This window comes from Bos taurus, chromosome 1 (genome assembly GCF_002263795.3).
Source record: "Bos taurus isolate L1 Dominette 01449 registration number 42190680 breed Hereford chromosome 1, ARS-UCD2.0, whole genome shotgun sequence".
NCBI classification, from domain to species: Eukaryota; Metazoa; Chordata; class Mammalia; order Artiodactyla; family Bovidae; genus Bos; species Bos taurus.
Window position 1 is genome coordinate 151,833,408 of NC_037328.1, and position 25,620 is coordinate 151,859,027.

General features: G+C 41.4%; 1 protein-coding gene across 1 annotated transcript in view; it reads right to left on the bottom strand.

The window, feature by feature from the left end:
• Positions 1–25,620, bottom strand: part of COL6A5 (collagen type VI alpha 5 chain) — a 159,361-nt gene that overhangs the window by 53,039 nt on the left and 80,702 nt on the right. The window contains exons 24-36 of the mRNA XM_024997170.2: positions 25,292–25,354; positions 23,424–23,486; positions 21,935–21,985; positions 21,604–21,639; positions 19,624–19,686; positions 15,725–15,787; positions 13,557–13,592; positions 13,400–13,436; positions 11,876–11,887; positions 8,891–9,378; positions 5,237–5,330; positions 4,040–4,693; positions 274–364 (exon numbers count right to left, since the gene is read on the bottom strand). Coding sequence (XP_024852938.1) covers positions 274–364; positions 4,040–4,693; positions 5,237–5,330; positions 8,891–9,378; positions 11,876–11,887; positions 13,400–13,436; positions 13,557–13,592; positions 15,725–15,787; positions 19,624–19,686; positions 21,604–21,639; positions 21,935–21,985; positions 23,424–23,486; positions 25,292–25,354 — 1,751 coding nt within the window. The remainder of the gene's footprint in view (positions 1–273; positions 365–4,039; positions 4,694–5,236; positions 5,331–8,890; positions 9,379–11,875; positions 11,888–13,399; positions 13,437–13,556; positions 13,593–15,724; positions 15,788–19,623; positions 19,687–21,603; positions 21,640–21,934; positions 21,986–23,423; positions 23,487–25,291; positions 25,355–25,620) is intronic.

Genomic DNA, 25,620 nt, shown 5'->3' on the forward strand with positions numbered 1-25,620 from the left:
GGTTCTATTTTGGGGTAAAATTTCAATATGGAAATTTCTGAGGAAATCATGAATTTTAAAGCAAAATTGCAATAAGCTAATGAGGATGTCATAAAATCTGTCAATCCAGAAAGCATGCTTGATGTGTAACTTCTGCTGCAGATTGTGGGACACGTGAAGAGCCTTCCATCAGAGACCTCATCAGCTTCCTCCACCTAATACCCGCCATCAGCCAGTTACACACTGCTCAGTCAATCAATGGTCACTGATAAATATCAGAGCTTTCCAACTCACGGGAGACCGATGCCTTGATTTTCCTCGTCTTCTGAATCAATGAGTTGGCAGATGTTCTCAAGCACTGGTGGTGGGTACTGATTGAATCCTCCTATTGAGAGAGGAAAATGATAGTTAAATTTTAAACTATAAATTGTATGTGCTAAGGGGAAAAGAACTGCAGTAGGAATCTTCGTGAAGCAATAAATATCACTAAAATACTTCAGCACAATTTGGCTGGGGTGAGAACAGAAAATAGTAGCAACTGGAAATAGCATTCAGAATTTGATTATAGAATACTTTTCAGCCAGAGAATTACCAGGGACCTCCTCAAATTGTTCATTTTAAGAGTTCATTGTGAACCAGAGACATTTGATTTCCATATGTTCAGGCTGACATGATCTAAGGAAATTTTTATTCTAATTCTATAATACTTTCTTCACTCAGACTTATGCTAATAGCTGAAACATAGAAGACATAAATGTTTTGTTACATAATGCTATGTCTGTGTTTCTGCACTAATTAACACTGATTTCCTAGGAGGAAAATAGTTCCAGGAAAGATTTTAGCTTACTGACCTAAATAATATATCCTTACCTCTTCCTATGGTTGGTCTATAAACTGTGGGATACTGAGAAGTATATAATTTCCCTCCTTATTCAGGAAAATAAATCAGTTTCAGTGAAAGGAGACCTTTGACCATTGAAGGATCAAAGACTCCATGAAAACATCTGCGAATGCTTATGGTTTTATAATAACCATATTTGTCTGGTTCTAAGATGAGCAGTATTTCTGTTTCTTTGAAATGAAACTGTCTTCTGATTAACTGAGGTTGACAGTTGTTGATGAGGAAGGAATTGTGATGCCATCGCTTGTGCGTGTGGGAACAGTAAATGTGCCAGCCCCAAAACTTGTTGAATCGTAGAAAAAAACTCTTGGTAATAACAGAGACTTTTTTTTTTTTCCCCAAGAGGTTGTGTTCCATGATATCTTATGACATTTTATTTTATTTTTTATTTTATTTTTTTAATTTTATTTTTAAACTTTACATAATTGTATTAGTTTTGCCAAATATCGAAATGAATCCACCACAGGTATACATGTGTTCCCCATCCTGAACCCCCCTCCCTCCTCCCTCCCCATACCATCCCTCTGGGTCGTCCCAGTGCACTAGCCCCAAGCATCCAGTATCGTGCATCGAACCTGGACTGGCAACTCGTTTCTTACATGATATTTTACATGTTTCAATGTCATTCTCCCAAATCTTCCCACCCTCTCTCTCTCCCACAGAGTCCATAAGAAACCTCTACAAATCAAGTGGATATGGGAAGGCAGTGAATGCCACACCTTTAACAACACGGCTCAGATGGCAATCATGGAAAAGCCAGCTCGAAAAACGGTGAAGCCTAACTTAACAGGCCTGCAAGACCAGTTTGGGGTTGTTCTGTGGAGTTTTTTTAAAGTGCTGCTCCACGATGAGTATCAGGAAGGGTGATAAGTTGGGAGGTTAGGATTGACATATACATACTACTATATATTAAATAGATACCTAATAGGGATCTACTGTATAGCACAGGGAATTCTGTAATGACCTGTATGTAAAAGAATCTAAAAACAAGTGTATATATATGTGCACATATATCTACATATATGTATATATGTATAACATTCACTTTGCTATATTCCTGAAACTAACACAACATACTCCAATAAAAAAAACTTTTAAGATGACAAAAAAGGTCTCGATGGCATAAAGAACAATATCACATGGGAAAAGATGGCTATTGATGACTCTTAAGAAAGAACTCACAAGATCAAATTTTGAATACGAAGTTTTCAGAATGCTTTAACCAAGTCTATTCCATGTATGTGCACATGAATGCTCAGTTGTGTCTGACTCTCTGTGACCCCGTGGTCCATAGCCTGCCATGTTCCACGTTCCTCTGTCCATGGGATTTTCCTGGCAAGAATAGTGGAGAGGGTTGCCATGCCCTCCTCCAGGGGATCTTCCCAACCCAGGGATGGAACCCGCATCTCTTATGTCTGCCACATTGGTAGGCAGGCTCTTTACCACTAGCACTACCTGTATATTCCATTTTTGTATATGCATTAGAGCGACATATCATAGTCTGTCTAAAATAACTCTTTCAATGACTATAAAATAAAAAAAACTCTCACAGGAAAGTCAGTATCAACATTTACTTGGAGGGACTTTTTCTTTCTTCTTTCATAATACAATGGTGCATTACAATGGAAGGATTTAGAGTTAAATAACATGATATTCTCAAAGGGGCAATTATTGGATTCCTCAATCAAATATGAATTGCAGGAAAAAGGAGAAGCTCCTTCTGCAATGAAGAGTGAACTCCCAAGATGTTGTCACCATGGTAGTGTTAGAGATTTCTTGAATACTAGGGTGACTCTGGAATCCTAAGGTGGTGGAATTGGTTCCAGCAGAACCTAACTCTACACCTGTCAGATTCTCAGAAAGAAGAGGTTCAGCTCTGATTTCATGGGATCTTCTAGAGCAGGGTTTCTCAACCTCAATACTATTGACATTTTGGGCTGGATTTTTCCTTATTGTGGGGGAAGCATCCTATGCATTGTCGGATGTTTAGCAGCTTCCCTGGTCTCTACTCAGGTGGTGCTAATAGAAAAGAACCAGCCTGGAAATGCAGGAGACATAAGGGAAGCAAGTTCAGTGTCCAGGTTGGAAAGATCCCCTGGAGGAGGGCAGGGCAACCCACTCCAGTATGCTTGCCTGGAGAATCCCATGGACAGAAGAACCTGGTGAGCTACAGTGCATAGCATCGCAAACAGTTGGACACGACTGAAGTGACTTAGCATGGATGCACTGGTCTCTACCCACTAAACACCAGTAGTATCCTGTCCCTTAGTTATGACAAATAAAAATGTCTCCGGGTATTTCCAAATGTTATCTGGGGGGCAAAATCGTCCCCAGCTGAGAACTGTCTTGTCTGGAAAGAGCATTTCTTGAACCACTTGTGTGAAGGACAAGATATTTTTATTTCCAGCCCTTTGCAGACTGATCCTTTTGGTTTATCTTTTGTTCAGTGAGTCAAAGTACACATTCTTACACTTGTATAATGTGGCCATGTCAAATTGCTCTGAAAGTTTCTAGATGCATACTATCAATTTGTGTATTTCTCCCTTTACTCTTCAGCTTATGGACTAACACTGGTCCAATGGGTGACACTTTGTGGTGCATTGGCCCAGAACGTTGCTGCTCTAAGTATGATCTGTGGACCAGAAGCACTGACATTGCTGAGAAGCCTGTAGAAATGTAGAATCTCAGGTTCCACCCTACACATACTGAACCAGAACCTGCATTCTGACAAGATTCCTGTGTGATTTGTATGCTTAGACTTTTGGAGGGCAGCACTTGCACACAGGTCTCCAGGTATGCCAAGATTGGAAATAAACCAGGTGTAGCAGGGAAAACTTTTATTTAAATGTTCAACCTGGAGACCACATAAGGGCTGCAAGAACTTGTTCAGGTTGAGTAAGTGTGGTTTAGGAGATCTGAAGTCACTCTGTGCTTTATAGTGCTGAGATTTTTGGCTAAGAGGCATTCTATCATGAAACAGATCTCATGACCCAGGTATAAATAGTATATAACCAAGATGTGTCCTATCCCTGTCACCCTTTCACCACCTAATTCATATATTTTGGTGAGCTATAGATACAGGGATATCTTGGGTTATCAATACTATTAACAAACACTAATTTATTAAAACAAAGAGGTAAAAAAAAAATAGCGACTTACGTCTCACTGAGTACACAAACGGCTTTAAAAACTTCACAACATAATCCAGATTTGGTTTATGAATTCTCCCCAGCTGTATCAGATGGTGATCAAGCGGGTGGCTGGCCAGCTCCTCCATGTCCTCCTCGGATGTCAAACCCAGGGAAATCACAAATATGACATAGCCTTGACACTTGGCCCTCAGAGCCATCTTCTTCAAGAATTCCTTTCTCTCACGATTCTCTCCAGCGGAGACCACAAAGATGACCCTGTATTTTCTTAGCTTCGGCGTTGCTGGGAAGAGATTCTCCACGACCCACAGTAGGGCATGGCCAATGGTGGCTTCCCCATTTAGCTGTCGGAGGTTAGTCTCAATGTACCTTTTCATCAGAGCTTGACTGTTATAAGTTGTAAACTCAAACTCTGTTTTTACCACATTCTTCTTTCTCCTATCCCAAGGAGAATAGCTCAACAAGGCAATCCTATCACCAGAGTCTGAGACTATAGGGTCTGAGGCAATTTCAAAGTTGTCAAGCATTGAGCTCACCAAGGCTTTCATATCCTTAAACTCATCACTTGCTACATTTCTAGAATTGTCTAAGAGGAAGGCGACATCCATGTATGAATTTTCAGGTATGACAATTTCTTTCTTGCAAGTATTTGGAAAACATTTATCTGAAAACACAGAGATTCATCATTGGTTCAATGTTGGCAGAAGGAGACACTGTTGGTTGAGATCTTCCAGTGAATAAGGAACTGATTATCAAAAATGAATCATCTGATTAATACCTCTTCAACTTTAATACCTCATCATTTAAATTACTAAGGAATTTTCAACTTCTTCATAATTTCTATGACCACTAGCAGACAATTAGGGAACATCTTTGTTAAAAGTAGGTATAAGTAACATGTATATTTGAAGTCTATAATTCATGTCCAAACTCATTTAGAAAATATTTTTAATATTTTAGAAGCATTTGATACAAACTATCAAATTGTCCCCAGGAAGAGCCAAATCAATTGGGATAATCTTTAACTAATTTTTACATTCTATGGAAACTTCCAACATTATAGAGGTTGAAACCCTGACATATGGTGTTGAAAGACTGAAAAACTTAAAATAGAATCTACAATAAAAAACCTTTGATAAATATAGATTTAATAACTCACCCAGAAGGCATTTAAGTGTTTCAGCCCATTCTTTTTCATTAGTCTTACCATAGCAAAGTGTACAGCGCCGAAGCCTTTCTAATGGATCATATTCCCCATTTGGAGGAACAGAAAGCACCTGAAATGTTCCTGTGTTGTCAAACTGCATTGAAAAAGAAATATATGCTCATTTATTGTTTTCTTTAGTCATCATTGTTACAGGGGAGAATCTGTTTCTTTAACTTTAACATTTGCTTCCCATTGCTTTTGTTCACTGAAAGGATACTGTCCACACATAATTGCCTTGGGGAACCCTGACCCTTTGCCTGAATGTTAAACCAAAGTGTCTTTGTTCAGAGTCACAGGTGATTCTGTCCGCCTGTGAATGGCTCCAAGAAAGAAGAAATTAACACATCCCCTACCTGAGGCTGACCATTCCAGGAGATATTTGCAAGATTAGTGGCCTTTTTACTTTACTTCCTCACCTCCCATCTCCCCTCTATGTCCTATAGAAGAAACTGGCCTTCAGACCCCAATAAGATGGCTTTTTTGAGGTTATTTTGAGACATTAGTCTGCCATCTTCTTGGTCTGCTAGTTTTCCAAATAAAGTCATTACAACTTGCCTCAACACCTTGTCTCCAGATTTACTGGCCTGTTGTTCAACAAGCAGAACAAGCTTGGACTTGGTAACATCATCAAGAATTCACTGTACACCCACTTCAAGAGTTTGAAAAACACCTGACTGGGCACCATCACCTTGCATTGTAGCTCACTGCTCTAGTCGATGCATCTTCATGTACGCACAAACATACAAACACACACACTCACACACACACACACACACACAGCTATCCCTCCTCTGATCCTAAACATAACCCAGGCAATGTAGAAACTGTATCAGCAGCTCAATTTTATAAGAAAACTGCCACAAGATAACTACAAGATTCACTCACTGGGTTAGATATTAAAACCTCATTCCTATCTCCAACCCTGAAATTCTGCATTGAATTTTTACACATTTCTGATTATGCACCAGCTGATTATGTGCTATACATCAACTTCCAGAGTTGGGTCCTGTAGAAATTTTACATTCACAAGTTACCTTTCAGTTCTTTAAGTAGTGATTCCAACTATTTCTGGGCTTCCCAGGTGGCACTAGTGGTAAAGAACCCGCCTGCCAATGCAGCAGACATAAGAGATGTGGGTTCCATCCCTAGGTCAGGAAGATCCCCTGGAGGAGGGCATGGCAACCCAGTCTAGTACTCTTCCCTGGAGAATTCCATGGACAGAGGAGCCTGGCAGCTTACAGCCCATAGGGCTGCAAAGAGTCAGACACAACTGAAGCGACTTAGCACGCATGCACACCACTATTTCCACCCAATTATGCTATCTATGAATAGAAAAAGGTGCGTCTTTCAGATGTCAACTGGATTTCCCTGACCACAAATTCCAACTAAAAGCCTATTCCAGTCATACATCCCTCCACTGTTCACCTGCAACTACTACAACATTGTTAATCGGCTATACCCCAAAACAAAACAAAACGTTCAAAAGAAAAAAGTCTATTCCATGCTACTCAGCCATAGAAAAGAATGAACTGATGCCATTTCCGGCAACATGGTTGGACCCAGAGAAAGACAAATATCATATCACTTGTATGTGGAATCCAAAACACAGCACAAATGAACATAAGTACAAACGAGATGGACACGTAGATATGGAGAAAAGACTTGCGGTTGCCGAGGGGGTGCAGAGGAGGGAAGGATTGGGGGTTTGGGATAGCAGATGCAAACTATTATATATAGGACAGATAAACAACAAGAGCCTACTGTATAGCACAGGAAACTATCTTCAATATCATGATAAGCCATAATGGGAAAAGACTAACTATATATGTATAACTGGATCTCTTTGCCGTACAGCAGAAATTAACACAATATATAAATCAACTGTACTTCAATTTATTCATTCAGTGACTCAATGACTGTATATTGGGCATTTAGTTTGTATGAGGCACAGTGCACCACAGATACTTTGATTATATGGAAGAAATAAATCATTCTCAGGTGATGAGTGGATCTCTTAATCCACAGACATGCTCCTGCTTTTGTTTCTTCCCCCTCAAGAAGTTAACAGATAAGAAAAACCACCCACTCTGTTTTTCTGTGAAGTGCTGAGCATTTTGAAATATTTATAATCATTCCAGCCTTATAGTTAGAAAGTAGCTCCTACATTTCTACTCTCTAATTTTTATGAAACTGGATGCTTTGGTATAATTTTGTATTGATCTTGCTGCTCCCCTGTGTCAAACATTAAATGCCTATCCCTTTTCCAGCAGATCTTCCTGACCTAGGAACCGAACTGGGGTCTCCTGCATTGCAGGATTCTTTACCAACTGAGCTATCAGGGAAGCCCAGAACATTAACTGCAACCCTGTTAAATCAAGTAAGTTTATTCACAGGAGTCAACCACATGCTCTTCATTCATTTGTTCATTCAACAAACATTCATTGAGTGCATAAAATGTCAAATAGGTACCATTCTATGTGCTGGGGATACAGAAATAGACAAAGCAGATGAACCCTCTATCCTATATTCCTGTGTGGGGGTGGGGGGGTGGGGGGAGGGGCACATACCATAAGAAAACAAATAAATAAATAATCTATATTGGGAGGTCATATTTTATAAAAATACTTTAACTTTCTACAATTCTTTCTGTCAGGATCTACTGTGACTCTATGGCTCCTATTTTCAAAAAAAAATTGTGTTTTTCTTATGAGCAGATTAAATCTCTTCATGTTATAGAGGGTGCTCCTTTTTATAGTAGAAATATATGTATTTGTGGGCTTTCCAGTTGGCACTGGTGATAAAGAACCCACCTGCCAATGCAGAACATGTGAGAGACGTGGGTTTGATCCCTGGCTTAGGAAGATCCCCTGGAGAAGGACGTGGCAACCCACCCTAGTATTCTTGCCTGGAGGATCCCATGGACAGAGGAGCCTGATGGGCTATGGTCCATAGGGTCACAAAGAGTTGGACACAACTAAAGAGAATTAGCATGTACCCACACATGTGTATTTGTGTAAAATAGATCTTTATAATCTCTTGGGCAACATAATGGCTTCCCCCAGCTTCAGGAGCATGTATTTCATGGCTAATATGAACATATTTTAGAACAGTAGAACAGTAGATGGAGAAGTTCTTATATTTGGTGGGAGAAAAAGGGAAGCACAGATCCCATGAGAACCTGTGAATCCAAAAAGGACGGAACTCCTCTTGGGAGAAAGGTTCATACACGTCAAAGTTTTACACAACATTAAGGGTTCAGAAATCCCTTAAACTTCACCCATGACAGGTTAAGCCCAGTTGTTCAATGAGACACAGCCAACAGATGGCAGATTTGAGAAATACTAGATCAGCAGAAGACTGACAGCCCTCTCTATCAGACAAACTCAAATTCAAAGCTTGGTTTAGCCACTTAGTAGCTATACAAAATGGAGAAGTCACTCAACAATCTGGGCCTCACTTTCTCGATTTTTAAATGGAGATAACACGCATTCGGTTCAGTGTTTACTAGAAATTGGATTTCAAGGACTCTGGCAAAAAGACAACTATGAAAATCGCACAGAGGGTCAAGAGGCCACTTGATTCCTACTCCCCAGTATTCCTTTTCTGCCAGTACCAGTATCTAAAAATAAAGACACTGCCAAGGGAGGTACTTACCCCAAAAGCCTCATCGAGGTAAACCTTTTCATTAAAAGCGAAGACTGCAGGACTGATATCCAAGGCACTGAACTCCATGGTGGCTGTGATGACAGATGACCTGCTCGCAGCTTGTCCGTTGCTAAAAAACACAGCAACTCTCTGCACATTGGCTCCTGCAGGCGTCCGCTTAAAGATGTTCCGAGCCACAAACCTCATCGCGTTCCCAATGTCTCGGACTTCCCCAGAACTTTGATATTTTATTTGGGAGAGAAGCTGAAGAAGCTGCTTCTTGCTACGGTAGTCAGACCCATGGATGAGGTAGCCGGTGCCCGAGTTGTAGGAAACCACAACAACTCTGGCTCCCTCGGGGCAATTACTTTCCCTGATGTGAAGGTCATTGACAATAGAAGTGATGATGTCCCTCATTTCATTAAATCTCTGCTCTGTGATATCGTTGGACTGGTCCAGGGCAAATACCAGCTCTGTTGGATACACAGGACACTTTTCTACAAAAATGAGAGTCAGAAGTGTTAAGTTGTTTCACTGGGTCAAAAGGCTTTCCCATTCCATTTACTCCAGTAAGACAGTCAACACTGAGGTTTGGGAAAACGCAGCTGTGCCATCAAATCTAGAATCAGAGCTATCCACGTGTAAAGGGGGGAAAGGATTCTGCTTTGTTAGCCTAAGGTGTTACCTAAATACAGAGTAGTGATATCTGGCAATATAATGCTCAGACTTCACCATCTACCATCTGTCTTCTATTTAAAAAGAAACTGGAAGGAGTGTTTGGGCTGATGGAATTATCCTGTATCCTGATTGTGGTGATGATTACACGAATCATGCATGTGTAAAAACTGAACAAAAGAGTGAATTTTACTCTATTGAAAATTTTTAAAGGAAACTATGGCTTTTCAGAAAATCTGAAAGCTTATTCTCTTAAAAAAATCTTCAGAAATGACCTACTAATAATGATAAAGTCAGCTGGAAGATTTTCATCCATTTATGTGGCAAATGGATGAAATAAATTGGACTTCCCTGGTGGCTCAGACAGTAAAGCATCTGTCTACAATGCGGGAGACCCAGGTTCGATCCCTGGGTCGGGAAGAGCCCCTGGAGAAGGAAATGGCAATCCACTCCAGTACTATTGCCTGGAAAATCCCATGGACAGAGGAACCTGGTAGGCTACAGTCCATGGGGTCGGAAAGAGTCGGACAAGACTGAGCGACCTCACATACATGTGGCAAATACCTGAGTATTCATCATGTGACATGCAGGGTAACATGCCCTGTGAGATACATATGAAGATGAACCAACACAGATCTACCTTTGAGGACCTTGTCTATGGAGGATCATGATATCGAAAGGTAGACAGTGATCAGTGTTCTTCTTGGGGATTACTCTTCAGAGGACAAAGAGGCTGTTTCTGGGGAGTGGGGATTTCAGGGGCTTTGGGATGACAGCCAGGGTGGCAGGAGGAAGGGGCAGCATAATGGACCACTGCAGACTTGCATTGAGCCTGTCTGTAATCCCCAACTCAGTCCTAATGGTTTTATGATAACTGCACTTTGGGAATTTCACAAGGAATCTCCTCTGTGATTATAAATAATGGCCTTGTTAAAGTCTGAACACGGGAAGAGAAAAAGAAATTATTTAAAAATTAGCCAACCCTCCATGTACACAGGCTTTTACTCTCCCCAATCTGGCTTACTCCCAAAGCACATTAAATTCAAAGTATCCCATCTCCCAACCGCTGTCCTCAGTTATAGAAATAGAGGAGAAAGTGTTGATTTCAAGATGTGTTTTGAATCAAGACATTTTACTGTGAAGAAATTTTAAAAACACGAAACCCAACAATGAAAAAGAAAATGAGAAAAATGATGTCTTGTTTCTTGTTGTTCAGTTGCAAAGTCATGTCTGACTCTTTGCAACCTCATGGACTGTAGCACATATTTCTTAACCTTACAGTAAAAATGCTTAACAAAATGGTAGATAAGTATCTTCATAGATGACCCATCATCACAGATGTCCCCAGAAGGCAGTACCAATTTCCATTTATTTTTAATCTCTCCCTTTCCTAGTGCCAGCATGGTAGCTGATAAATTTAATTCAAATCCATGAAGTTTTATTGAGCTCTTAGACATCAGATTTTGGGGGGATTAAAGGGAATGGCACCAAACTTTGGGATGAGCTCAAAGACCCTGTTAATCTATCTCAACAGGCCTCTAGGAGACCAGGAGGTCTTGGAGTTGATCTAACTGGTTTCAGGAGCAACATCATCTGAGGGGTCACTGAACGCCAGCTGCAGTCGAGGCCCTGGAAGATCCTCCTCCATCCTCCGGGTCAGGTTGACAAGTGGTGGACATGTGGAGGTGTGAATGGAGGTCAAAGGGAAGAAAGGAGTCATCACCTGACCAAGGTGCCAGTGTCCACACACTTAGCAGCATATGGAGCAACAGAATGAGGTCAGACACCTGGCCTTGCCCTGAACTGCTCAGCAGCAAAGAACCTACCCCGTGAAGAAAATGAGTTGGAAACTGTGGCAGGAGTTGGAAAGAACAGCTTGTGAAGGGCTTGGGGACCAGGTGGTCAGCATTTTATAATCAGGTCCAAACGTGACATGTACAGTTATAGTCATGATACGTGTCTGCAAAGAAGTTAGAAGGCCCTTTTCTCATGGGGATGAGAGGTTTTTTTTCCTTTATGAAGTGCTTTTTCAAATCTTTAGCCCATTTATCTTTACTCTTATTTTATTATTTTTTGACATGTAGTTGATTTACAATGTATTAATTTCAGGCATACAGCAAAGTGATTCATTTATATATAAATATATATATATATTCAGGTTCTTTTCCCTTATAGCTTATTATAAAATATTGAACAGAGTTCTCTGTGCTATACAGTGTCTTTGCTGGTAATCTGTTTTATATATAGTAGTGTCTATGTGGGCTTGTCAGAATGCAGGAAGTAGTTCAGCAAGAAACATAATATGGTAAGAATACTCACCTTTCCAACAAGCTATAAAAAGGAGAGAGAGAAAGAGTCTGTTACATTTTTGGAATTAAATAACCCCCAAAACAAAATTTCAACAAAACTTGGTATTCTGTTTAGCTGTCCACAGTGGCTCTCCTCTTGTTCTCTCCCTGAGCCCCAGGCTGGTTCTCACCCCCTCACTGTGCTGGAGAGCCTTACAGCTCTCAAGCGACATCTTTGACATGGGTTCCCTGCCCCACCCCACCCAACACCTCACTTTGGAGTTCTCTCCATTGGCTGCTTTTTGCCTTTTCCCAAGCTGCCCAAACTTGGCAGGACTCTCTGCAGTGTCGTTTTTCTGGGGTTAGGTCCACTCTTTTTGCTAGGGCAACTTCCTGGGTTCATCCCTTGGGTTTCCGTATCTGTCTCTCTAGTTGCACATTCTTGGGAATCTCATCCATCCCTGCAGCTCTAAGGACATTAGTGACTCCAGCTTTCTGCGTTTCTTCCCTGATTTTCACCTTTAAAGGACTCCATTTCATCAGCTGCCTGTAGATCATCTCACTTTAGGGTCTGCACAGCATTCCTTTCCCTCTGAAATGTGGAAACTCATCACCTCTTCCTACCAATCTATTTTCTTCACAATTCTTCCTCTGCCTGCTCATCCACGGTGGTACCAAACCTCTCCCCATATGGTCTTACAGTATTTTAAACTTGATTCTATTGTTGGTCTTTCCTGGCCATACACCTGCAATGACTACATTTTTACCTAATCTCCTCTAGTAAGTCTCTCGGATTTTCCATTCTTCTGATTGTGATTGTATGGCATGATTATAAACCACAATGGAAACAGGAAGAAAGAAAAACCACCTGAAAGTCTATCATCCTAACATAATACATGGCTACATTTTTCCAATTTCTCTTCTCATATTTGTTTCCAGTGTGTTTCTATGTGTGTGTGTGTGTTTGTACATATAGGGGCTTCCCTGGTGGCTCAGTGGGAAAGAATCTGTCTGCCAATGCAGGAGACTTGGGTTTAATTTCTGGATCAGGGAGATCCCCTTGAGAAGGAAATGGCAACCCACTCGAGTATTCTCACCTGGGAAATCCCATGGACAGAGGGGCCTGGTGGGCCTCAGTCCATTGGGCCACAAAGAGTCGGACACGGGACACGACTGAGCAATCAAGCAGCAACAGCATATATATATAACCTCAAACCGCCATGGTCACCCTTTTCACATCATGCCCTCCAGGCCCTGGTACATAACTGCTATACGTGTGAGCTAAGTCACACACCACTTGAGCTGGTCACATCATATCTCACAGGCGTGTTTTCTCTCCCTCTAGAAAGTACACCTCTGGGCCAAGGCTTGTGCCTTTTCCTTCCTCCTTTGTCATGAGCTGTTCCCACAGCAGGCACTCAGAGCAGGCCCGCTGCCAAGGACAAACGGCTTCTCCACCAGCGAGTCCAGCCGACTGATTCTGCATCCCCACACGGCTTTCGTGCTAAGTGCCCTCGCCCATCACCGATGCCCTAAGACACACACAGATACTCACGACTATGGTCCCGCGTGAACTGGATTAGATCACATTGCTGTACGTGGAAAAGGAGAGAGAAAAAAAGAAATATTAGCACAGTGACTTCCAAGTGGCCATATTCATTTCCCAGGGAATGGGCTGCATTTTGTGTGTGTGTGAATAATGAGATACATACAGAATATATGGGCTTCCCTGCCATTCCTTTAGGGCCCTAGGAAAACAAACACAGAACAAGTTATTAGTAGAAGAACTGGAGTCTTCATCGCTGCTTCCTCACACACACCAAGAGCGTAAACCTTTCTGTTTCAGTGTGCGATCAACTAAGCTAATATCTACCTAGACTGAACTGAATGGTTTTTCTAGGACGACAAGAAGGAAAGAAACAAAAGTATTTCTTAACGATATGTGTACTGCAGATAGAACATTTAGATGGCATTTCTTGTAAGAATACTTAAAATTATAAACAGTAAGCTTCCCAAGGAATAGCATGAAGGAGAGACATTTACTGAGTATATTTAAATTTCTGGCAGCGGCACACAGCCACCCCATATGTGAAAAAGGCAATTACATAGCAAAATGGACACTCCACAGGACAGCATGCACACCAAGCCCGTAAATCCTGAAAGGCGTTGGGTGGAAGGAGTACAGATAATCGCGTGAGATGAGTCAAGGAAGGCTCCTAAACACACTCAGCCGCCTTTCTTGACACTGAGTTTTTCTCTTTTTCTCTTTTAATTCCTTTTATGAGGATCAGCCTTCTTCTTGGCATTTAGTTCTTAATGTGTTTGCACATAAGAATCCCTTTGGGCAGCTAGTGAAAGCTAGGATGCTGGCTTCAGAAAATGTTATCACATGTTCATGACTGCTATACGTTTCACTGACTCTCCCACCAGAAGCTCAACTACTGACGTCAGTGTAAGAACTTCTTTCTAAACGACAACTTGAGCATCCGTCCATCTATCCGTCCATCCATCCAATGAACAGCTAAATGTCTGCTGAGTGCTGAGGCACCCCTCTGTGTGCTGCTACTGTTAACCAGAACTGTGATGGTATCCATGATTTTACCCTCTGGGAGATTATTTTCTTCCTGATCCAAATCAGGAAATATGCATCTCACTAAAAGTTGCAGAGTTTCATTCTTCCCTTTACAAGTGACAGCAGAAAGCAGAAAAGAATGCTCAGCCATTTAAATAGAAGGAGGAACAGTTTCCAACTAATGAATAGGCTAAACAGCCCACATCCTACAGAAGACCAGATGGCAAAGAGTAGGTCCCAAGACTTGGAATAACTTGGAGCAACTTCTTCAGGAGAAGCTAGGGGCCACAGGCCTGAGACAGAGAAGCCACAGTCTAGACCAGCATGGCCAAACACAAGAGCAGGAAGATGTGGGACCCCCAGGGCGAGCTCCAGAATCTGGAAAGGAGACCAGTCCAGACTGACCCAGGAAATAGATTCTCACCCATGTGACTAAGAATAGTCACTAGTTACTTCATGCAAAAGAAAGAAAAGTTATATCAGAGTATCCTTTACTCTAGTTGATTCTCATTCTATTACAGACTCAGTTTTCCATAAAAGATCCATGTTTTTGTTTTCTTTATAAAGTTGCAAGTTAAAGAGCCCCTCGAGGTAGTCAGAAAACAGTCACACTGTACAAAACAAGAGAAGCAATTTCTCCTCTCCCATACACACTGCTTTCTGCACCTCACACCCAAAACACAGGCACTGGCAACATTTAGCCTCTACTTGACTGTTCTCTTTAGGAGGGGAGAAACAGGTTAATAAGTCATCACACTAACACAAAAGGTGCTAAATAGAGATGGGGATATCTTGCCCGTGAGAGATGTGCCTGGCTCTGCTCAGGAATGCTTCTAGAGGTAACTGAATTCCTTGTAATTCAATCACAGAGGAAAGCTGCAATTTTATCTCTATATCTCTTTAGAATCTAAATCATGAGTTCAGGAAGGTAACAACAGTGGCTTGGGAAACTCTGATCAACTTGTCAGGACACCTTAATGAAGCTTATGCAATTCTATCCCTATTTTAAAACTTCAGTAAAAATTAACAGTCACAGCTCGTATTTGTATGGAAACTTTATAGTTTACAAAGAGCATTCACATTTGATTATCTGATCCTCACAGCAGCTACCTTTGGAGATGGTTCAAACAGGACACGTCATTACCATCTTAGAAGGAAACTAATAGACCCAGGGACCTGTCCAAGGGCACCCAGGCAGCAAGAAACAGAACCTGGACTTGAACCCTGTTTCTGACTTTGAGTCCTGTGCCCGTTCCATCGGGCATCCTAGGAAGCCGCACATGACTTAGTTCTCCTGAGTGTACTCACTCTCCGTCCAGGGGGGCCTTGGTTTCCAGGAGAGCCCGCTTCACCTTTCAGGCCTACCGTGAGCTGCAGAGAGAAACATACATGAGTTTCCACATCCTCTATCCATGGGGACTCCCTAAGCCCTAATGAGACCTTGTAATTGCTTAAAAAAATTTAGAAAAAGCAAAAATAACTCACGTCAAGCAAGGTCCTTACTTTTAATATAAACAGTCATCCTTTTTACTCATAGAACTCAGAGAAGAAATAATTTTCCCAACAGTTCATTGTTGGTGTCTAAAAATACAACTTATTTTTGTATGCCGATTTTGTATCCTGCAACTTTACTGAATTTATTAGTTCTAACAGCTTTTTGATGAAGTCTTTAAGATTTCCTACCTATAAGATCAGTTCAGTTCATGTCAGTTCAGTCACTCAGTCGTGTCCGACTCTTTGCGACCCCATGAATGGCAGCACGCCAGGCCTCCCTGTCCATCACCAACTCCCGGAGTTCACTCAGACTCACATCCATCGAGTCAGTGATGCCATCCAGCCATCTCATGCTCTGTCATCCCCTTCTCCTCCTGCCCTCAATCCCTCCCAGCATCAGAGTCTTTTCCAGTGAGTCAACTCTTCACATGAGGTGGCCAAAGTACTGGAGTTTCAGCTTTAAGATCATATGACTGCAAACAGACACTTCTACTTCTTCCCTTCTCATTAGAATGACTTTTATTTCCTTTTCTTGTGTAATCCCTCTAGCTAGGACTTCCAGTACTATGTTGAATAGGGTAGAGAAAGCAGACACCTTTGTCTTGTACCTGGTCCTAGCAGGAAAGTTTTCAACCTTCCATCATCGAGTGTGATGTTAGTTGCAGATTTTTTGTATGTGACCTTTATTATGTTGATGTATGTTCCTTTTATACCTAATTTGTTAAAAGTTTTTATACGGGAAAGATGCTGAATTTTGTCAAATGTTTTTTCAGCATTTATTGAGATGATTCTATAATTTTTATCTTTAATTCTAAATAGCCATCCTTCAGTTCAGTTCAGTCACTCAGTCATGTCCGACTCTCTGTGATCCCATGAATTGCAGCACGCCAGGCTTCCCCGTCCATCACCAACTCCTGGAGCTTGCTCAAACTCATGTCCATTGAGTCAGTGACTCCATCCAACCATTTCATTTTCTGTCGTCCCCTTCTCCTCCCACCTTCAATCTTTCCCAGCACTGGGGCCTTTTCCAATGAGTCAGTTCTTCTCATCAGGTGGCCAAAGTATTGGAGCTTCAGCATCAGTCCTTCCAATGAATATTCAGGACTGATTTCCTATAGGATTGACTGGTTTGATCTCTTTGCAGTCCAGGGGACTCTCAAGAGTCTTCTCTAACACCACAGTTCAAAAGCATCAATTCTTTGGCGCTCAGCTTTCTTTATGGTCCAACTCTCATATCCATACATGACTACTGGAAAAACTATAGCTTTGGCTATACGGATCTTTGTCAGCAAAGTAATGTCTCTGCTTTTTAATATGCTGCCTAGGTTGGTCATGGCTTTTCTTCCAAGTAATAAGCATCTTTTTAATTCATGGCTGAGGTCACCATTTGCAGTGAGTTTCAGTTCAATTCAGTTCAGTCGCTCAGTCATGTCCAACTCTTTGTGACCCCATGAATCCCAGCACGCCAAGCCTCCCTGTCCATCACCAACTCCCGGAGTTCACTCAAACTCATGTCCATCGAGTCGGTGATGCCATCCAACCATCTCATCCTCTGTCGTCCCCTTCTCCTCCTGCCCCCAATCCCTCCCAGCATTAGGGTCTTTTCCAATGAGTCAACTCTTTGCATGAGGTAGCCAAAGTATTGGAGTTTCAGCTTTAGCATCATTCCTTCCAAAGAACACCCAGGACTGATCTCCTTTAGAATGGACTGGTTGGATCTCCTTGCAGTCTAGGGGACTCTCAAGAGTCTTCTCCAACACCACAGTTCTAAAGCATCAGTTCTTCGGTGCTCAGCTTTCTAGTCCAACTCTCACACCCCTACATGACTACTGGAAAATCCATAGCCTTGACTAGATGGACCTTTGTTGGCAAAGGAATGTCTCTGCTTTTGAATATGCTATCTAGGTTGGTCATAACTTTCCTTCCAAGGAGTAAGTGTCTTTTAATTTCATGACTGCAGTCACCATCTGCAGTGATTTTGGAGCCCCCAAAAATAAAGTCTGACACTGTTTCCACTGTTTCCCCATCTATTTCCCATGAAGTGATGGGACCAGATGCCATGATCTTAGTTTTCTGAATGTTGAGCTTTAAAACAACTTTTTTACTCTCCTCTTTCACTTTCATCAGGAGGCTTTTTAGTTCCTCTTCACTTTCTGCCATAAGGGTGGTGTCATCTGCATATCTGAGGTTATTGATATTTCTCCCCGCAGTCTTGATTTCAGCCTGTGCTTCTTCCAGCCCAGCGTTTCTCATAATGTACTCTGCATATAAGTTAAATAAGCAGGGTGGCTATATACAGTCTTGACATACTCCTTTTCCTATTTGGAACCAGTCTGTTGTTCCATGTCCAGTTCTAACTGTTGCTTCCTGACTTGCATATAGGTTTCTCAAGAGGCAGGTCAGGTGGTCTGGTATTCCCATCTCTTCCAGAATTTTCCACAGTTTATTGTGATCCACATAGTCAAAGGCCTTGGCATAGTCAATAAAGCAGAAATAGATGTTTTTCTGGAACTCTCTGGCTTTTTCGATGATCCAGCAGATGTTGGCAATTTGATCTCTGGTTCCTCTGCCTTTTCTAAAACCGGCTTAAACATCTGGAAGTTCATGGTTCATGTATTGCTGAAGCCTGGCTTGGAGAATTTTGAGCGTTACTTTATTAGTGAGTTTGTAGCCCCCCAAAATAAAGTCTGTCACTGTTTCCCCATCTATTTGCCATGAAGTGACAGGACCAGATGCCATGATCTTAGTTTTTTGAGTGTTGAGGTTTAAGCCAACTTTTTCACTCCTCTCTTTCACTTTCAAGAGGCTCTTTAAATAGACATTCTTAGTAATTGGTAAACATCCATTTCCTTCCTAGCCTCTTCATCTAGTGACATCCTTTGCTCTGGCACTGGCTGTGCATTTAAATCTAAATCAATTATAAGCTAGAATTAGCATTTTAAAAAGCAAATATAGTAGAGCATGTGGAGATCTAATAAAATCTTGCCATCTTCAAAGGATCAAACAAGAAAAATAATTCCCCACATACATTAGGACATGAGTTGGCTTTATCAGTCCCCATAATTCAAGGTAATGGAAATAGATGCTAATGAAAAATATCCAGCCAGGTGTAAATTGGATCTACTGAATTACATCTCTTTCACAATGTTAATGATCATTGATATAACACTCAATTTTAAAATGAAAGGATGCTTGTCTCAGCGTTTCGTTTTTCAATAACTATAACACTCTGCACTTTGCTATTAGAACATCTCAACAAACTCCCTTAAAATGAACACCTCAAGTGACCATGGCTCTAGGAATCAGAATAGTCAGAAAATGCTCCAGGACACAGTGGGAAGATGTCAGCTTCTTCACAGTGGAAGATTTCCACTCACAGGGTTAATAATCTGGGCTTTAATATATGTCTTAGAAAAGACTGGAAGACACTGGCATTTATTGGAATAGCTTGTTATCAATCTGCAAAAACTTAAAATAGTTCAGATTCATGCAACCATAGAATTTTGGAGCTCAAAGTGACTTTTGGTGTCCTTAGGTTTAACTCTCATGTTACAGCAATAGAGACCCTGAAAAGTTGTGTTGAAGTTCATGCAGCTAGGAAGTGGCATTTCAGATGACCCTGGGTTGGATTGACAATCCACATTTATAATTATAACATAAAAGCCAGATCTTCAAAGAAATATTTATTATTTCTGCAATTATAGACCACTTACTGTGAATCCCCTAAATCCTTTGGGTCCAGGCCCCCCAGGAATTCCAGGATCACCAGTATCACCCTGAAGATTCAAATATAAGACATCAAGATGTTAAAATGCTTGCTATGAAAATATGAAAATAATTCTCTCCAAACCAAAACCTAATTGATTTTGTAACTATATCACATACTAAACATTAAATATATCTCCTCTTAGCATTTAGAACTAAGTCTAAATGACACACTTAGATATTCCCCAAACTATTTTAATTGTCTGAGAACACAAATATTTATGCATAAATATAAATCCAATGGCTATTCCATCAGTGACTAAAAATACCTAGAGAGAACTGCTTGAAAATCAAGGAAAACATATGGGGTACTGACTTTATAAAGTACCAAACAACGAATTACTTCCTAAATTCCTTAGTCGTTTTTCAAAAAGTTAAAGGTAAAAACAAATTTATTCTGACTTGGGTGGAAAACTAATTTAGCCCTTAAACAATAAGCTAATTTCACATTTATCTGTAAATTGAAATATGCTAATTTTCTCTTTATCAGCAAATTAGAAAATTGGTCCTTTACAATGAGAACTCCTATCCTAAAAGTTATTTATATAGTCCCTACTTGTACCCTTCTGCACCTAGAAAGAATCTCTTTTGGTAATTCATCATTTAAAAGCACGTTTAAGGGGACTCAAAACTTGGCTATTTTCCTATACTGAGGTTGAGTCAATTAGCTTAGACATTCTATTTTTTCACCCATATTTTCCATCAATGATTGGAAGCCACTCTTCTAGACAGGATAATTTTATTTATTTATTTGACTTTTTTTTGAAGTATAGTTGATTTATGATGTTAGTTTCAGGTGTACAGCAGAGTGATTCAGTTATACACATACACACACATATATATATATTCATTTTCAGATTCTTTTTCCTTAAAAATTTTTACAAAATATTGAGTATAGTTCCCTGTACTATACAGTTGGTTATCTATTTTATACATAGTAGAGTGTGGAGAATCCCATGGACGGAGGAGCCTGGTAGGCTACAGTCCATGGGGTCGGTAAGAGTCGGACACGACTGAGTGACTTCACTTTCACTTTTCACTTTCACGCACTGGAGAAGGAAATGGCAACCACTCCAGTATTCTTGCCTGGAGTATCCCAGGGACAGAGGAGCCTGGTGGGCTGCCGTCTATGGGGTCACACAGAGTTGGACACGACTGAAGCGACTTAGAAGCAGCAGCAGCAGCAGAGTGTATATATTAATCCCAAACTCCTAATTTATCACTCCCCAACTTTCCCCTTTGGTAATCACACATTTGTTTTCTGTGTCTTTAGGTTTATTTTGTAAATAAGCTCATTTGCAAGATTTTTAAAAGAAATCTTATCACAGAATTCCAGTGTATAGAACAAATATAACCTGAGCTACTCTGATTGAACTGGAAGGGGCGTCTGGTCGTAGCCCTTGGAGGTCAAATTCAGGCTGATAGGCAATGAGGAATTCTAGAAGATGTTTGATCAAGAAAGTAACATAACAAAGCTATACCTTGGAAAAAATCAGGTGACATTAGTGTTTTGAACTAACTGAGACAGGTTAAATTTGGAAGTAGGAAACCAATGAGAAGACTCTTGTAATATTTCAGGAAAGAGGAAGTGAAGCCGTGATAATGAAGGGCAAAGAACAATAGCAGAAGCCAAGAGTTTTGCATGAGATCACCAGGGCAGAGAAATCAAGAAAAAGACAAAGGAGTGAACTTGAGAGGGTACCTAGAGGTAGGGTTTCAAGACAAGGAAAATCAGGCAGTGAAGGACATCTTTTCCAATTTAAGGATTCATAGGAGTTAAGTATGGTCCTTTCTTTCATGAAGCTCAGGCAACCAATTATCCTGCCTTTTTTTTTTTTTTCTGTTTCATTCAGATCTACTGACTTATCCTCCTTCTCATATAGAAGGTCAAGATCACGGCAAGTTTGACAAGTTCATGTGCACCATACCTTTTGGCCCATATCTCCAGGGAATCCTCGTGGACCCTGCAATTTTCAGCAAAGAATATAAATAAATCAACATACCATTTCTATAGTATAACCGTTTCTTCTATTATTAAGTTTGATGGTTAAGAATATGCCTGCAGTGCAGGAGACCTGGGTTTGATCCCTGGGTCGGGAAGATCCCCTGGAGAAAGGAATGGCAACCCACTCCAGTATTCTTGCCTGGAGGATTCCATGGATAGAGGAGCTGGTGGGCTACAGTCCATGAGGTCACAAAGAGCTGGACACAAGTAACAGACTTTCACCAATTAAAGAAATAATCGTTTTCCATATTTACCTTGACTCCTTTTCCTCCCATAGGACCATAGCCTGGGATGCCATAGTCACCCTGTGAACATATGAGTTTATTTCAGTTTCTTAAAAGTGAAAATTAATTGTAACTTATAACGGGGAGATTATGGTGTCAGGAGCAAAGCCCTGGGGACTTCCGGGTAGAGGGGGCCTGACGACCTTGAACTCTTAAAATATGCATGTTGCTTAGTTTTCTGCACTTCCTGGTATGGCTCTGGTACTTCACCAGCCAGCTCTGCTTTTCAGACATTGCAGGAGGCAGAGGGATGGCCATTTAGACTGACAGATCAGTAGTGGTTACTTTCCTGGAAAATTAAGAGCTAGTCCCAAGAACACTGGGTGAGGAATTCCTCAGAGAAGAATTATAAATGGCCAATAAACATATGGAAAATTGTTATCCTCACTAGTAACCAAAGAAATGCAATTTGAAACAGTAATGAGATAAAATTGGTAAAGATGAAGGAAAAAAAGGACAATGACTATTGTTGGTATGTATGCCCTGAAGTGATGACTTTTCCTGAATAACAACAATTCATACCTTGTTAGAATTTTCCTAAGGGCATCTTGCAATAGGGTTTAAAGCCTTAATTAAATATGTACATATTCCTTGACCTAGCTATGCTACTTCTAGAAATTTCTTTGTAGAAATTAATTTTGGCTTCATCCAAAAACTTAGTTACATATAAGAATGTTCATTGGTGTGCTATTTAAAACAGTGAAAAACAGAAAGTAAACTGCATATCCAGCAATAAGAAATCGGTCAAATGAGCTAAGGTACATACACATTCAGTAGAATATTTTGAAGCTATTAAAAGCAACACTGAGGGGAAAATGTAATGACTTGGAAATATGCTCATGATACAGTGTTAATAGGGAAAAATAGAAGTTTTTTGGTATCCCAGGATATTAATGTTACATATTGCAAAATGGTGGGGTTATGGGTAATTTTTCTTCCCCATTTCCCATGTTTTATGCTTACCTGATTTTCTACAATATCTATGTGCAACATTTTAATAAACATTATTTTTGAGAAGAAAATAAAATTTTTCCTATATTGGTGGCTCAGTGAGCTACTGAGATCCTGGAACAGCCAGAGATACTAAAACAGATACCCTATTTCTTGATCCTTCTTGATCCTCCCCTCTTCTCATCACTCTGGAGTTTTGCAGGAACTCAAGAGAAATTGGCAGTCCTGACTTGCAACTTACAAGGCCATATATGTTGTTAACATACTGAACTCATCCATTATCCTCTCTGCATTCCACTTTCCTTGTTAACAGCTGTTCTCCCCTTGTTTCAGCAGACAGACCAGCTGCAGAATGAAAGCTGCAGGGAGCCAGAGGAATGTCCTCACATCTTCCTCGGAGGTCCCAAAACATCTTCAGGACGCAGCTGCTTGAACTGATCGTATCAGCCCTCTTCCCTTCACTGAGCCCTCGGAACTGAGACAGGGTGGGGGTTCTTAAACCTCGTACCTGCTTTCCTCGCTGTCCCACTTGCCCCGCTGGCCCTGGATCTCCAGGAATCCCAGGTTCTCCCTAGTGAGTGAGGCAAGAAGAGCTTCAGATCAGTAAAAATCATGCCTGATTTCCACCATAGGACATTCTGTCTGTTTGCTGGGGATACTTTGTGTTCTCCGTGAGGGTCCAGTACTCAGTAAGGAAAGGGAGTGTAGGAAACAATGGATAATGTTCCCAAAGGCGAGTAGGAAACACTAGCACAGCCCAAGGCTGGACTCAGCACTGCTTTCCCATGCCCTAGACGGACTAATGGGGATGGGGAAGAGTGGAAAATTTACTCCAGGGAGAGTGAATTCATTTGCTGATTTATTCACACATCCAGCAATTATTTACTGTCCTGGAAAAGGAACTGTTGAACACAGCTGAGATGGTTCTCCCTCATCAAGAACACTGGTTAGAAGAGAGACAATTAGGCGATTCTACACCACATGATGAAGTTCAGGGTGCCATGGCAGCAGAGAGAAGGGGACTCTAAGTCAGACTTGGTGGGGTTGGCAGGCTGGCTGCCTAAAGGAGGGAAACAGGGATGCTGAGGCTTAAAGTATGAGTTGTGCGAGCTGGAAGAAGGACCAAGGGAGGAATGAGTATGGAAAAGGGAAGGGAAAGTGAAAAGCCGGGGCAGCTACACAGGAGCAAGATGAGGGAGGAAGCTTTAGAATTAAATAGGGTCAAAGAGCCTTCTAAGCTACTTGACCAACCTAGACAGCATATTAAAAGGCAGAAACATTACTTTGCCAACAAAGGTCCATCTAGTCAAAGCTATGGTCTTTCCAGTAGTCATATATGGATGTGAGAGTTGGACTATAAAGAAAGCTGAGCGCAGAAGAATTGATGCTTTTGAACTGTGGTGTTGGAGAAGACTCTTGAGAGTCCCTTGGACTGAAAGGAGGTCCAACCAGTCCATCCTAAAGATCAGTCCTGGGTGTTCATTGGAAGGACTGATACTGAAGCTGAAACTCCAATACTTTGGCCACCTCATGAGAAGACTTGACTCATTGGAAAAGACCCTGATGCTGGGAAAGATTGAGGGCGGGAGGAGGGGACGACAGAGGATGAGATGGCTGGATGGCCTCACCTACTTGATGGACGTGAGTTTGAGTGAACTCAGGGAGTTGGTGATGCACAGGGAGGCCTGGCGTGCTGCAGTCCATGGGGTCACAAAGAGTCAGACACGACTGAGCGACTGAACTGAACTGAACTGAAGCTACTGGAAAGTTTGGAGATTTTCCTTAGGGCCACTGGGAAATTAGGACCAGTGATATAATTTCTGGGACCCACATGGAAGCATGGACCCTTAGCCCAAATGCAAAGACCTTCCAGACGGTGAAAGCGGAGCATGAAGTCAAGCACAGTGCCTTCAAAGTGAGGCCCCCTGTATGACTGAATGGATATCAGGCCCGTGAAGCTGCCCTGGAGGAGGAGCCTAAAGGTTTTGAGCAGGGGAGTGAGATACTGAACAGGCCAGTGGTCTGTTCTCTAGGGATCTCCAGGAAGGACACTTCCAAGAAACAGGTTGAGTTAGACAGAGGACTGCATGCATGAACAGATTTGAGTTCTGACATCCCCCATGTCCCTGGCCGACTCTGCCACAAGTGCCTTGATGCATTCAGAAAACCAGGGAGTTGAGTTTATCAGAGTTGCTTTATGATAGGTGAATAAACCGTGTCTCTCCTAGTGAAATGAGGCGATTTCACAGAGGAAGGAAAAGAATTTATTGCAGAAAATGGGTAGTTGATGGTGCCAGGATCATGTGAAGAATTAACATGAAAATCAAAAAAATGGGGCTCCCCTTTTCTCAGCATTTGAAACCTGTAGGAATTTACCTTTTTCCCCAAAGGACCAGGCCTTCCAACACTCCCTTTCTCTCCCACTGGTCCAGGAGCACCCTGAAAGAAAACAGGAAACACAGATGTTGGCACTGTAGCAACTCATACAAAATCCGTCAGAACAGATTGGCTTTTCTTTGTGTCATTTCTACCGACTTCTTGATACTTGCTTAAGAAGAGACCCAACCTGAAACCAGACGCCTTGGGCTTCAGTCCTGGTTAAAGGAGCCCAAGTCTTCATTTACAGGGATGTGGCTAGTCCAGATGGGGCCTTAGTGAGAAATGAAAATGGCACCCCAGACACAACACACGTTATTTCTGAATGT